The sequence below is a fragment of the Tenrec ecaudatus genome, chromosome 1 (genome assembly GCF_050624435.1).
Source record: "Tenrec ecaudatus isolate mTenEca1 chromosome 1, mTenEca1.hap1, whole genome shotgun sequence".
Classification (NCBI taxonomy): domain Eukaryota; kingdom Metazoa; phylum Chordata; class Mammalia; order Afrosoricida; family Tenrecidae; genus Tenrec; species Tenrec ecaudatus.
The window spans coordinates 167,244,310-167,259,797 of record NC_134530.1 but is presented as its reverse complement, the minus strand read 5'-3'; the positions used below and the strand labels follow the sequence as shown (position 1 = coordinate 167,259,797).

The window sequence follows — 15,488 nt, the reverse complement described above, 5'->3', positions numbered from 1 at the left end:
GCAGGCAACTTTTCAAGATTGAGGGGCAGGGTCACTCAGGAGCTTTCTGACCTCATCCAGGATGTCCTCATTCAGGGAAAGACTTCCGTTCTTACCTCACACTCATCGTCTCTCTCTGTCTCTGTCTCATCTCCACTCCCCCAACCCCCCGCCCCACCCCACCCTGGCTGCTTCCTCACTGAGTGGTAGTCTGATGAAATTGTGCATGGGGAGACTTAGCCGGGGGCTGTCTTCACGATTGGTGATTTCCATCTATTTCTGCACCCTCCACCCTGCTGTGGGGACCCAGGCGCAGATACAGGGGTCTGCTGGTGGCAAAAGAGCCTGGATACCCAGACCTTGGACACTGAGTACATGATGTGATCTCTTTAACCCACCTTAGGGCATCTTAGAAGGCCAATCTCACAGTAGTTACAGTCTGAGTTGTTGATTTTTCTGCTGTACAGGTCAGCACTGGTTTCTGTGGGGAGGCCATGGTGGGCTGCTGCTGAGCTGGGATCCCCTGGCAGCAGAGAAGACTCTCCATGTTCACTTGGATGTACAATCAGAGAGTACGTAGTTGGGCTGGGCCCTGGAAGGCACAAGGAGAGGACAATCAGACCCCTGCCTGACCCCTGCCCTTGACCTCCCACTCCTCACTCTGGCTCTGTGGCCATCCACATACTTCATCCTCAGCTCTAGCCTAGCCTTCTCTAGGGAAGCTTGGAAGGAAGGTAAGGCACTTCTCTCTGCTCATTGGCCTCCCAGACAGTCCTCCTCCCCCCAGCAGCTCTGCTCTACCTGCTCCTCATCCTCTAGCCCAGGCCTCACCTTAGTTCTCCCAGTCTACCTGTCCCCCGTGAAGTAACCCAGCACTTGCCTTTCTCGGTCTCCATGGTCCTCCTCTTCCAGATACACACTCCCACTACTCCCAGGCTTACCAGCAGAACCGCAGGAAAGATGCACTTCCAAATCCACTTGCTCCAAAGAGAATCTGGGTCAAAGTACGGTGGTATAAGGAGGATGCAGACAATAACAGATGCAATAGTTTATCAGAAACAGGCTCGGGTGGGGAGAGTTTGGGAAATTGGGGAGCAATCAATGACCACATTTATGCAGGAGAAGAAATGGAAGGAGCTAGGATTACCAGACTTCAGAGCCTCTCAGTCTCGCTGACGGGGATGTCTTTCATACAATACCCCAGAACACTTCTGTTCACCCTTTAAGGCCCACACCAGGTGCTCTCGTCTTTGCGATGCCTTACCCAATTCCAATAAGCAATTAATTAATTTTAACTATTTAGTTCTTGAACTATGCTTTATATTAGCCTCAATTTAGTGCATTTCCTTACGTTTATAAGTGTATTCTTCTTCTAACTAAGGTAGAAGCTAATTCATAATTATTGACAACTTTTATATGACTGACCTGTTTTACATAGGTTACCTCTTTTCATTCTCAACAATTCTGTAAAATGGGTATACTTTTGCAGAGCCTTCCTTGCAACAGAAAAGTGGGTGAAGGGAGATGTGGGGCAGTGTAAGATATGATAAAATAGTAATTTATAAATTGTCACGGGTTCATGAGGGAGGGGGAACAAGGAGGGAGGGGAAAAATGAAAAATGAGGAGCTGATTCCAAGAGCCCAAGCGGAAAGCAAATGTTTTGAGAATGATGAGGGCAACAAATGTACAAATGTGCTTTACACAAATGACGTATGTATGGATTGTGATGAGTTGTATGAGTCCTGAATAAAATGATTTTAAAAAAATAGGTGTACTTTTTGCTCCATTTCACAAATAGAAAAGTTTGGAAAAAATAAGTCAATTATCCACAGCCACCCAGTCCAATGGCTTCTAGGGAAAGCTTATAGGCATTTGAAGGTGGGGTTTGTCCTATTTCTCACTGTCCCTGAAGCCAGCACAAGCTGACACTCGGGGAAGGTCTCTGAGCTGGACGCTGGGTGGATGAGAAGGGAACTAACAAGAGAGAGCCTGTTCAAATGGGAGTCTAACACGCAGAAGCAGAGCTCAGTATGAAATTAGTGGGAAAGGGCTGAGGGACTGCGACTTGCATCACATTGTTATATCAGTTGTTCCTTCTGTGGCATCATGGGATGACAGGGACTTAGGTTTGATGAAGCTAGGACCTAAGAGGATGACTCCTCTGTTAGATCCCCAACCCATCACCATCCTACCATCTATAGCGTCCAGGTGACCCTTGAAAGTGAATGGGGAGCGTGGTACCTGGTTATCTGACCCCATGTCCTCACAGTGCTCCCAGGAGGGTAATTTATGTCTTCCTAATTGGAAATGGGAAATCTCAGCGAGAGGACACACAGGCCCTTGGGCACTCATCCAGGGAGGAGCCAGGTTCCTCCTCCTCAGGTCCTTCCCTTCCCTGCTCTCTGGGAAACTGGGGTTCTCAGATAGGCGGTGTCCACATGCCGGTCTGACTCTAAAATAAAACATTGAGTTTGGGCAAATAAATCCGTTGCTGTATAATGATTTGGTCCGGGTTCTTGATTTGCAAGTCGGAAGGTGGGCGCAAGGAACATGACTGTTCCCTGAAGCAGTGAAGTGGAGTTATAGTTGCACCTTTTGGTCTGCCTTTATGTAGCTCACCCCCATCCAGCCCTCTCTCAAAGTTCGCCTGTCTACCTTCCCCCACTCTCTCCTGGCTTGTTTTAATCACCTGTCCTTCTAGATCATACTCACCCATCCACAGACAGATGCTCCTCAGGTCCAAGGTAATATTTTTTTGCTCCACAGGATTGCTGACCATACAGGTGAGGTGGGAGTTCCCCTGCCTCAGGGGCAAGGGCAAGCTCAGGCTCAGATTTCTGTAGGTGGGGGCTGACCCAAGTGTGTCTCTCAGCTCCACCTGCCCAGGAAGACCCTTGTCCAACCAGGTCACTGTCAAGTCCTTTGTGACGCCCAAGGGCACACACTCCAGGGTGATGTTGCACCAGTCTGATGTGATCAACGATGAACGAGTCAGGATCTTGGGGTGAGAGATGGGCTCTGGAGGTGAAAGGGGAAAAAAGAGGAAGTAGGCTTCTAGATTGGAGGCCCACTCAAGTATTTGAGCCTCTCTTCCCAATGGGATACAGCAGTGTGGAGGCGGGGGGGAGGGGGACTTGTTTTCTAAATGGAGGCCTAGGAATGGAGCCTGCCCCTCTTCCTAAAGGGTTCTGATTCCCAGTCCAGGGGCAGATGGCTAAGACCTTTCCAGACTCAAGGAGGGTCCTGGCGTACCTCACCCTTGGCAGATAATTGGCATGTCTATCTGCTCCAAAGAGCAAGACCAGGATCACTCCCTAGACTTTCCCAGGATCCCTTGACATTCCCCCCTCCCCCCTGCCCACCCCCACCCCCACCTGCACACACTGCCTCCCATAGATCCTCTGCTTCTCAAATCAACCGACCCAGAGACTTTCGATGGTTTCTGTGGAGAAATAGATATAAACCTAGGCTATCCGTCTTCTAGGAAACATTAAACTAAAAGCGCAAGCCAAAGATATTCTATATTACGCTAAGTTCTACACTGTTTGCGAAAGAATGATGCAAGGACACAGAAGAAGAAAGGAATTCATGGAGGAACACTTGAGTCTATTGTGTTAAGACACCCTTTAAACTTGGAGCTGAAGTTATTCAGAGATCACCTTTCAGCCAAATAATAGCTTGTCCGATAAAATAAACAGAAGCCACTGTGAGGAACGTGCTTCTTTAAACAACCAACTACAGGAGACTGACTGGTCGACACACTCAAAAGCGAAGATGAAAGGCAAGGGAAGGCAGGAAAAGTGTGTAGCTACAAATAAGGCAGACGGTGAAAAGAGGGAGAGTGCTGACCCATTGGCATAACCCATGTCATGAAACAATGTGGGTCCGAATGGTTGAATGAGAATCTAATATGTTAACTTTTGCCTAAAGCACACACAATTTGGTTTATTTTACTTTTAAATAATAAATTAGTGAATCAAGTAGGAAAAAAGATGTGAAATAAAAAATACAAACCCACTGCTGTAGAACAAATTCTGGCTCATATCAACCTTATAGGGAAAGTAGAATTTTTCCTTAAAGTTTCTGAGACTGTAAATCTTTATAGGAACAAACAGCCTTGTCTTTTTCTTGCAGAGTGGGTGGTGGATTTGAACTGCTGAACCTGACACTGCCGTAAAGAAGAAACTGAAAAGGAGGTCATAACTATGTAGAAATGAACAACCACAAAAAATCATGACTAAGTAAAACAGTTCACCAAGAAAAACATTTATAACCCCAAATTTGTTTAATAGGAATCCTATAAGATTGAATATAAATGAACTAAACATTTGACTCAAAAAGTCAGATACGCAAGCAGATTAGTAGAGAGGGTATGAAAGAGGAAAAGCAGGCATCAGTGACCATGTGGCAAGCCTGCTAGATGACTCAGTCCACACTCCTTCCTGGTTCCCTTTTTATGCCTCATCCACATCTGCTTAGAGTCTGGAGCTAACTTCTCAGTTTCTGTCTCTCTGGTAACTGCACTTCTGACCAATGAGGATGGGGAGGTTGGCTTGCTGGGAAGAAGAGACTTAACATCTGAAAAAACAAAGTCTCATGGAAAGGACCTTCCCCTTATCTTCCCATTGGTTGTTTCATTGTGGAGTGAGGTTTGGAATAGCAGTCTTGGAGGACCAGGAGGCCACAAGCATGAGAACAGACCCTTGGAACAAAGGGTAGCAGGACAGGGACGAGTGAGCTGAGCATGGGTCCCAGATGACATGGCTGAGCTGCTGAACCAATCATGATGAGATGCTATGTTCTAACTTCTTATTTTGTGACAAATAACCCTGCTGACTTGAAAATTTTTAGAACTCAACATATGTTCATGGTAGGCAGGCAGAACCCTAACTTCCATACATAGAAAACCATTTTTTAAAGGAGTGACCAAATCAGCAAATTTTAAAGTTGATCAAAAACCAAGAGGCCAAAGTGAAAAAGAATTCAATAAGCCTGACCAATTTTTAGAAATAAAGATATATATAAATGACATTAAGAATGAGCACCACCTACCCAACTTTATCGCTGAAGACAAAGCGGTACATAAGCAAATGTGGTGAGGAAAGTTAATGGTGCCCGGCTATCAACAGATATAGCGTTTGGGGTCTTAAAGGCTTGAAGGTAAACAAATGGCCATCTAGCTGAGAAGCAACAAAGCCCACATGGAAGAAATACACCAGCCTGTGTGATCACAAGGTATCAAAGGGATCAGGCATCAAAGAACAAAAAAATCATATCATTGTGAATGTGAGGGAGTGTGGGGTGGGGACCCAAAGCCCATCTGTAGACAACTGGACATCCCCTTACAGAAGGGTCACAGGGAGAAGACGAGCCAGTCAGGGTGCACTGTAGCAACAAGGAAACATACAACTTTCCTCTAGTTCCTAAATACTTCCTGCCCCCTCCCCCCACTATCATGATCCCAGTTCTACCTTACAAATCTGACTGGACCAGAGGATATACACTGGAAAAGAGAGGATCTAGAAACACAGGGAATCCAGGACAGATGATCCCTTCAGGACCAGTGCTGAGAATGGCGATACCAGGAGGGTGAAGGGAGGGTGGGGTGGAAAAGGGGAACCAATTACAAGGATCTACATATAACTTCCTCCCTGAGGGATGGGCAACAGAAGGGTGGGTGAAGGGAGACATCGGACAGTGTAAGATATGACAAAATAATAACTTTTAAAGCATCAAGGGTTCATGGGAGGGGGCAAGAAGCAGGGAGGGCAGGGGAAAATGAGGAGCTGATGCCAAGGGCTTAAGTGGAGAATAAATGTTTTGAGAATGGTGAGGGCAATGAACGTACAAATGTGCTTTTACACAATTGATGTATGTATGGTTTGTGATAAGAGTTGTATGAGCCCCCACTAAAATGATTTTAAAAATAAAAAAATTGTTACCCATGCTACACCATGCTTCAAGACAAATTTCATTTATGTGTAATTAGATATAAATATTTCACCATATATATATAAAGAATAAGCACCAGGGCATAGCTACAGGTATAAAAAGACAGTAGCTTTAAAAGGACATATTAAAACTGCATATCATTCAAGACATTTGAAAATACAAATGAAAATGCAAAGATACTTATCTAGGGAAATGCAAATGACCAAAGTTCACTTGTGAGGATTAAATACTCCTAGCTTTAGAAGAAATGGAAAACATAGTCAGAGTTGTAAAGGACACGGTGCATATGATTTTAGGGCTGAGAATAAATGGTCAAAAATAAAATCTCGGCTTATACAAACTGTTCCAGAACTTAGAAAAAAACAAGCTTTTTCTGAGCTACCGAGGACAAGGGGATGGCCGAAAACAAAAGACAGCAGGACTTACTTGCAAAGCCAGGGGTCAACATCAGCTACAGGCTTAAAACGCCTAAATTAATACTAGCAAATACAATCTAACAAGACAGCTGATCCACAAGGACTCATTTGGGGACGTCAGGGTGGTATGACTAGAACAATGGATAATTAGTTTGTACTTCTTTAGCAGGTGAAAGAGAAAGCCAGCTAGCATCTATAGAGCAGGTATGTTTCCAGGCGCTGCTCCGTTTGATTCTTATGAATAACCTGTGAAACGACCCAGGAGCCTGTGCAGGTGGAAGTGCGAAGCATTGTTTGGATGGAAGCAGGCACAGGACAGGAACAGCGCTGCATTTTTCAAAGATGCATGTGGCAGGCGGGAGTCATTAATCATCTCATGAGACTCTTCTACCCAGTCTTTCATTTCCACCGAAGGACCGTTTGCTGCATGAGTCTAACAAGGTCGGGGGAGATAGGATTCACCTGTGAGTAATTATGAGCAAGGTTCTCCGGAGTTCCATCCTTGAGTGGAAAGCATGAGCCCCATGAGAAGCAGGAGGAGGGATCTCAGACCCTGAGACCCCTGCGCAGCGCACCTCCTGGACCCAAAAGTCAGCTACGCCGTCAGAGAGCAGCAGCAAAACCAGGATCCCAAGCAAGGATCAGAGATGGACTTCCCAACCCACGGCGCGGGGGAGCTGAGTGCTTTCGTGCCGGAGGATTTCAGGAAATGGGTTTGCTGACCCGTGGAGCTTACGCTGAATGCCTTCAGGTGGAGCAGATTGGACAGAAGTTTGCTGCATGACCTCCCCTGACAAAGAACTCACCCCCGGGCATTTCTCACTGGCACTCTCACTTCCGAACTTCCTTCCTGAACCCTTTAATCACAAACTGAGTTTTGCATAGCCATTGCACTGGCTATCAGAACCTGGGGTTAAATGATAGAACATTAATTAAACCAGCACACGGCATGGGGTGGAAGGTAGTTTCACATGGAGGCCCATCGGGAGCCTGCTGGCATAATGCAAACAAGGGTGACTGAGGATGGGAGTGGGCAGAGGGACCCCTAGGATGGGCCATTGGGCCCTTTCTCCAGCTCTTAGAGTCCCTGTCTGCCCAGAGCTCTCTGTCTTCAGAGCGGGTGAAAGCGACCCAGGAGGCAGCCCTGAATGGCCTGCATCTTCAGCCTGGGTCTGTGGAGAATTTTGCTCTGAGAGTTCTCTAACAGGGCTTTAGGTTGAATTGTCTAAAGCCACTTCTCAATGGCCAGTTCTACCATTCCATCTACTTTTTCATGCCTTTCCCCCATTTTTTTCATGCTCAGTTGTTTGGGTTAGGGAAGAGTTTTTGTTTCTGGTTTTTTTTTTTTTTTTTGCTAACTATTTTTGTCTTTTTCCAGTAAGTCTCTTAAGAACCAATTGAGAGCTGTTTTAATATTAATTGTAACCAATTTTATGTCTGAAGAAAATTCTGCTTCCTTGTAGGACCCAGGTGGATTATCTCTCCTTTCAAAGGCAGATGATCCCTTCAGGACCAGGGGTGTGAGTGGCGATACTGGGAGGGTGGAGAGAGGGTGGGTTGGAAAGGGGGAACCGATTTCAAGGATCTACATGTGACCTCCTCCCTGGGGGATGGACAACAGAAAAGTGGGTGAAGGGAGACGTCGGACAGGGAAAGATATGACAAAATAATAATTTATAAATTATCAAGGGTTCATGAGAGAGGGGAGTGCAGGGAGGGAGGGGAAAAATGAAAACCTGATGCCAGGGGCTTGGGTAGAGAGCAAATGTTTTGAGAATGATGAGGGCAATGAATGTGCAAATGTGCTTTATACAATTGATGTATGTATGGACCGTGATAAGAGTTGTATGAGCCCTTAATAAAATGTAAAAAAAGAAAGAAAATGATTAGGGCAAAGAATGTACAGATGTGCTTTATACAATTGATATATGTATATGTATGGATTGTGATAAGAGTTGTATGAGCCCCTAATAAAATGTAAAAAAAGAAAGAAAATGATTAGGGCAAAGAATGTACAGATGTGCTTTATACAATTGATATATGTATATGTATGGATTGTGATAAGAGTTGTATGAGCCCCTAATAAAATGTAAAAAAAGAAAGAAAATGATTAGGGCAAAGAATGTACAGAAGTGCTTTATACAATTGATATATGTATATGTATGGATTGTGATAAGAGTTGTATGAGCCCCTAATAAAATGTTTTTTAAAAAGAGAGCGAGAGTTTTTTCTTTTGTTCGGGTTTTAAGCTAACTTGCTTTCGATATGAAGGAGCTTCAAGATGTTCATGGGGATAAATGGCATTAAAAGATAACAGCATTTTCTATGAGTATTCTGAAGGCCCTCACAGAGCAGGAGTAGAAATGCCCCCACACATTACCGTACACACAGAGCCGGGTGACTTTTTCTACAAACTGTCCAGAGCGGTATTTGATGTTTGCTTCATATCGTCCATTCATTTCCACAATGAGATCGCTGATGTGTAAGGAAGCCTTCTCCTTCAGGTGGAATCTGTGCTTGTATTTCTCATCAAAATCATACCACTCAGTGGCTTCTGGCTTCCAGGACACCAAAAGCTGATTTTTCTCATCTTCAGAACTCCACTTCCACTCAATTTCTCGGATGGAAGAGAGCTCAGAGACGTTTAGCTGCAACTGAGCTGATTCCCCCACAGCCTTGTTCAATGTGCAGGGGGGCCAGGGGTCTTTGGCGGTCTGAACACCTGGGTGAAAAGATTGGGAGGGGGGAGAGGAGCAGCTGAGCAAACATTTATGCATAAAGACCATATGCTTTCACATCACAGGAATTTGATATTCACAAAAGATTATAATCTTCCATTTTACAGACACAGAAATGAAGCTGCAGAGCTAACTTGTCTAGGCACTGATTTTACACAAAACAGGGGAGATGTGGTTCAAGCCCGCCCATGTCTGTCATCCTCCCTGACCCCTGCCTCCTCCTTTTGGGGATGACACCCAACATGCCCCTTAAGCTAATCTCAGGGCAAAGAAAATGAAAATATAGAAGTTGATAAATAATACTCTGTTTCCCCCACTTGTTTGTAAACTCTGGGAGAAAAACATTTCTCTGAAACTACATTTTTTTTTTTCTTAAGCAGCAAGAAAGTAGCTTTGTTACTGAAGTTGCTCTTATGTCACTAATAATCCTCTAGTTATCAATCTCATTGTAACTACTCGGTCCTACTCTTATAAGACCATCTTGAGACATTTCACACGTGACAAGTTGTTCTTTCTTGAAATGCTATTAATTTGATAAAAATTTCTACTCTAGACACCCAGCCTAAATCAATGCATTAAATCAAGCTAAGGACATTGAGGTTGGTGGGGAAAGAGCAGTGAATCTCTACTCTCATAGACCTTTCATTCTAGTGTGTGGGATTATTTTTCAAAAACAAGTAAAAAAGTATATCTATGTTTATATCTATAATTGCAATTCCATAGAGTCGGTTCCAATTCAGAACAACCTAATAGAGCAGAGTAGCAATGCCCTTGTGTGTTACCAAGGCTGTGTGTGCATGTATATTCACTATTAAGTTTTATGTTATATGTTCAAATTTCCTAATATCATTTTATTGACATATGGTTCACACATTATACTGTCATAGCTCAGTCATATTAACAAGAGTTGTACAGTCATCACTACAATCAGTTCCAGAATATTTTCTTCCTCTTTCATTTATTATTAGATCCCCATTTCCCTCCAGCCTCCCTACCCCCAGGCCCCCAATGACCCCCTAACCGAGTTCCTGTCTATAACTTCCCCCATCCTGGACTTCATATACTGGAAAACATAGTGGGGGAGACGAACAACAGAAACAAAATAAACTAGAGGTGGGGGGAGACAATCAAGAAAAAAGCAGAGTATTAAAAACAAGAGCAGATTAAAAAGGGTTCAAAGAAAATAAAATGATCAGGTATCATATTTCAACCCAGTTACATCTACCATGATTGCATTTACAATATTCTTGGTTGGTAGCAAGGCTGTTCGCATCCCTCAACTACGGTCAGAGGGGATTCATTAAAGACTTAATCTATGTCGGGACCCTGCAAATGGGATTTAGAATCCCACTGTCATCCATTGCTTTCTACAAGTTGTTCACAATTTAAACACTGGTACCATTCCCTCGTTCAGATTTAGATTTTATTATTTATCATCAATGGATCACACAGGCTGGTTTGCTTCTTCCATGTGGACTTAGTTGACACCTCCCTTACTGAAGCTATTAATAGCTGTCACTTAGGTAGCTGCTTGTTTGAAGACAAGCCTTTAAGACCCCAAATTTGATAGCTGGGCACCCTCTGCTTTCTTCACCACACTTTGATGTAGCACTCTTATCTTCAGTGATCTCTTCATGAGGGTGACTATAGAGCAGGGTCATATCATAAGAACCAACCATTCCTAAATTGGGACTAGAATCAAGTGCAAATCCAAAATCCACACACATAGTTATAGTTTATATATGTCTCTGGTTCACTGTACAGGTCTCACTATTATTCTGACAGAAACCATCATCAATCATCCCCCAGGGGTATAAGGTAATTATATTGATCATGTCATTAATTTATTCATTGGTATAGAATTTAACTCACTATGACAAAAAGGAAGTTATACACGTATAGATAGACTCTGAATCACTTTCCACAAATTACTGATTTGTACAGATTAAACTCTTAAATGATTGAGCACTATTTATATCTACAATGTGATAGGGGGAATTTTCCAATAACTATTTACATTGATAATGTGAATGGGCAAATTTTCCAATGGCAATCATTCACAAAGGCAGAACCATGTCTATCAGATTGATGCATGTCATAGTAAGGCAAGGAGGGCATTGAAATAGTAACTATATTTCATTGGGTATCCTTGAAGTCAGGGATGCAAACCAAAGTCCAACAACTACCACTCCTATAGACTTGGAGTGGCAGTCCACTAGACCTCAAACCGAGGAGTTCTGGTCTTAAGTTCAAGGACTACAGGGGAGCTTAAGGTAAATCCCTGTTCATTAGTGGGGTTTGTACACTGAGGCCATCTGATGTAGCCTATGATGGATGCTGTACTCCTTGAAAAGATAGAACCTAAAATCAATAAGGGCTAGATACAAACGAGGTCAAATTTATCTAAGTAGGGACATAGTACAAGTTGTACTCTCCTCCTGGGTCCTCTATAAATATTGTTCAGCTTTTTGTTGCCCCATGGGACATTGCTCCTTCCCAGTTACCCACCAACAGAAATGTAATTGCCTTGTCTGAAACATAGGTGCTACCCTACCTCCACCTTGATTTGAATTTCCAGTAAGATTCCCTTGTAGGCATTCTTGTAAGAATGCCTCTTGATTTCACATGACCTTTTTACAGTGTTGTATGGCAGCAAATAAATGGTCTCCCTTTTCCCTCTTCCTGAAGGAATGGCCCCATCTGAGGTGAGGTTTCCTCTGTAGAAGTTTGTTTTTATAAATCATTTTATTGGGTGCTCTTACAACTCATAATAATCCACACATCAATTATATCAAGCACATTTATACATATGTTTTCATCATCATATCCAAAACATTTTATTTCTACTTGTGCCCTTGGTATAAGCTACTCTTTTGTTCCCCTCCCGCCTTTGTGAATCCTTCTGCACCTCTGCCTCCTCCTTCTCCGCTGCTGACGCCACTGAAAAGTAAACTTGCGGGCATTGAAAGCAAGGATGAGGAACCCCTTGATCCTGGTGATGCAGAGCAGCTAGAAGATGAGGTGGCACATTATCGTGATGATGACTTGGGAATTTTTGCCGCCTCCGAGGCACTTCAACCTGAGAGTAGCAACCCGGTGCAAAACCAGTTGTAGCACCGGTTGTGACTAGGGCTCCAGGGAAAGGATCCATGCTTAGTGCTGACGTGCATGCTGCAGCAGAACCAGGAGAAGATATAGGGGAGTTCAGTACGATGTTCCCTGTGATTGAGCATCAGGATGCTCAGGGTAATCTGGCCAGAGATCATACTCCAATTCCTTTCAAACAGCTAAAAGAACTCAAGGTTGCTTGTGCCCATTATGGCCCAACTGCTTCTTTCACTCGATCTTTATTAGATACACTTTCCGTCGGGGTGCTTGCCCCACAGAATGGAAACAATTGGCTTTTGGAAATGCAAATACTGCCTGCCAGGCAGCGCTGAGACTTTTTAGCAAAAAAGGGCAACCTGTCTGATTATATCAGACTATGCTTGGACATTGGACCTTCCTTTACTCAGGGGCTTGCTATAGTAGCTGCTTTGCAAGGAAAAACAGTAAAGGAGGATTAATGATACTACGGAACCCCTGCATCCTGGGCTCCCTTCCCCCTCTGCTATTCCAGCCAATACATATAAGATCATCTTAGACTTAAAAGACTGTTTTTAGACCATCCCCTTGGACCCAAATGATTGTAAAAGATTTACTTTTAGTGTTCCTTCCACCAACTTCAAAGAGCCTATGAAGAGATATCATTGGCTTGTTTTGCCTCAAGGCATGGCCCAGACCAGACATGAGGAAGAGAGCATGTTTGTGTTTTTCCACAGGATGCTGATGGAGCGTGGTGGCTGCTGGAACAGTTGGTGCGGTTTGCAAACCATGCAGATGGGAATTTGCCTCGGAGTGCTTCTGGGGACATCGTGCAGTGAGCAGTACTGGGCTTACATTCCTGATCCACCACTCCTACACCCTGCTGTCTGGGACAGTCTGGAAATCACAGTGTGTGTTAATGACTCATGTCTTTTAGGACAGCCAGCCACAAGACATATTCAGCCACAAACCATCTCAAATTATATCTATTCAGGACACGGAGTGGGACTTTCCCTATGTGTACATAAGAGTCCAAATATCTGCCACAAGGGATGCATATGGGTGTACCAGACAACAAGAAGCAATATACAAACAGTGCCCATGACCCTCTGTGTACAAAGTGAAGGAAATGTAATCTCACCCACTCCACAGTCTTTTTCCCCTTCTGGACTAGAGACTCAAAAGAATAATAAAAACCATATTGTGGAGATCGTGTCTCACGGACAAGCCCATCCGATACATCACAGACAAAAGATATATTATCCACTGGTCAGGCAATCAGGACAATAGTCAACAAAATACTAATGAATGGGAAAAGGGGCTGTCTGCAGGACTTTGGTCAGACTCAGATTTTCCACAAACTGAATGGTGGAAAATAGGAGCCGCTTTGGGGGACATGAAGCTTATGGGCCCTTCTTCCAGACTTCAGGGAAATGTTACTGCCTGTGTACCATTGCCTTATGTACTTTTGGCAACGAATATTACTATAGATCATGATGATTCTAAGTTTAACATGTCTTGTAATAATTGTAATTTGTCTAATTGTATTACCTGAACCCCTGAAGGTATTGTCATTGTCATTTTGTGTCAACTTTATTTTGTTATGCTCCCAGTGAATATTGCTGGGCCTTGGTATTCAGAGAAAGGGTTACAGGTATTAAAAGAGATTGAAAAAGCATTAACCAGACCTAAGCGCTTTGTAGGTTTGCTTATAGCAAGTATTTTAGCTACATTAAGTTTAGTTGCTACTGCTACTACTGCAGCAATTGTACTTTCACAAACCATACAAACTGCCCACTTTGTAAATGAATTATCCAAAAACATGACTAATGTGTTGGGTACTCAAGAAGATATAGACAGGAAGTTAGAACAAAAACTAAATGCTCTTTGTGACATGATCATATATTTAGGAGACGAGGTGCAGGGGCTTAAGGCCAGGTCTAGTCTACAGTGCCATGCTGTGTATGCATGGGTCTGTGTTACACCTGAGCAGTGCAATAGCAGTCAGCATAGCTGGATTAAAGTGAAGAATCATCTTCAAGGTTTTGGCACAATGCTACTGAGTCTTTAGATTTATTACAACTCCATCAAGAAATATTAGCCATAAAAGATGCTAAGTCTCTTGATTTTGATGCCGCTAAGGTTTCTGAGAATTGCCTCCAGCATTTTTGAGATGCTGTCCCTTCATTGGGAAGTCTCGGAGGCCTACCTCACATTCTTATGTCCATGGTCACAGCAGGAGTGTGCGTGCTGTTGATTTTATGCATACTCCTTATAATACTGCACAAGGTTATGGTTGAATTTTTGGCCTTAGGAGCAAAACTTCATGAAGTGCACCTGAGCACTTTGCCCCCTTCCCAAACAGGGGTTAAGAGGGAGGCTGGTTAGCCAGAGATGGGTAAGATCAAATCTGAGTCTCCCAACCCAAGACAGGTCATAGTTACCTGGAGGACTGTGACTGATGATGGGTAATGGCGATTTCAAGACTCGACAACCTAAGACAGACACAGTCATTTGCCGACGTTTTGAGTAAAGACGTCTTTAGTAATTAAAAAAGGGGGAGATGTTGAAGTCCATTAAGACTCTAAGTGGTTTATCTTTTGTGTAGTTATTGTGAATAGTATTGTTTTCTTAATTTCTTTTTCAGAACTCTCTTCACTGGTATACAAGTCTCCAATTTATTTTTGTTTGTTAATCTTGCATCCTGCTATTTTGCTGAATCCTTCGATTGTTTCTCAGTCTTTTTGTGGAATGTTTTGGTTACTCTATATGTAGAATCATGTCATCTGCTAATAGCAAGCGTTTCACTTCCCTCGATTTCTTTTGGTTGCCTTGATAATATTTCCAGAGTGCTATGCTAAATAAAAAGATGTCTTAGGGGGCATCCGTGTCTGGTGTCAGTTTTCAGTAAAAATGTTTGTAGTTTGACCCCAATGAGCAAGATGTTAGCTGTTTTTCATATATCGCCTTTATTATGTTGAGGAATTTTCATTCTACTCCTATTTTTTGAATGTTTGCATCAAAAATGGGTGTTGGTTATTGCCAAGTGCCTATTCTGCATCTATTGCTATCATCCTGGGGTTTGGACTTTTGCCTTGTGTATGTGGTAGATTACATTGGTTGTGAGCCATTCTTGCATCTCTAATATGAATCCCACTTGGTCATGATGAATTATTTTTGTATATGTTGTTGGCCAGAATTTTCATGAGGATTTTTTTGTCTATGTTCATGCGGGATATTGGTCTCTAGTTTTCTGTGTTTGCAGGGTCTTTGCCTGGTTTTGGTATCAGAGTTATACTTCATAGAATAAGTTTGAGA

The 15,488-nt window shown here is 43.2% G+C and overlaps 1 protein-coding gene across 1 annotated transcript in view; it reads right to left on the bottom strand.

The window, feature by feature from the left end:
- LOC142461775 (CD48 antigen-like) overlaps positions 1–15,488 on the bottom strand; it is a 42,668-nt gene that overhangs the window by 445 nt on the left and 26,735 nt on the right. The window contains exons 2-5 of the mRNA XM_075563643.1: positions 8,729–9,070; positions 2,693–2,998; positions 860–973; positions 378–571 (exon numbers count right to left, since the gene is read on the bottom strand). Of these exons, the coding sequence (XP_075419758.1) occupies positions 378–571; positions 860–973; positions 2,693–2,998; positions 8,729–9,070 (956 nt within the window). The remainder of the gene's footprint in view (positions 1–377; positions 572–859; positions 974–2,692; positions 2,999–8,728; positions 9,071–15,488) is intronic.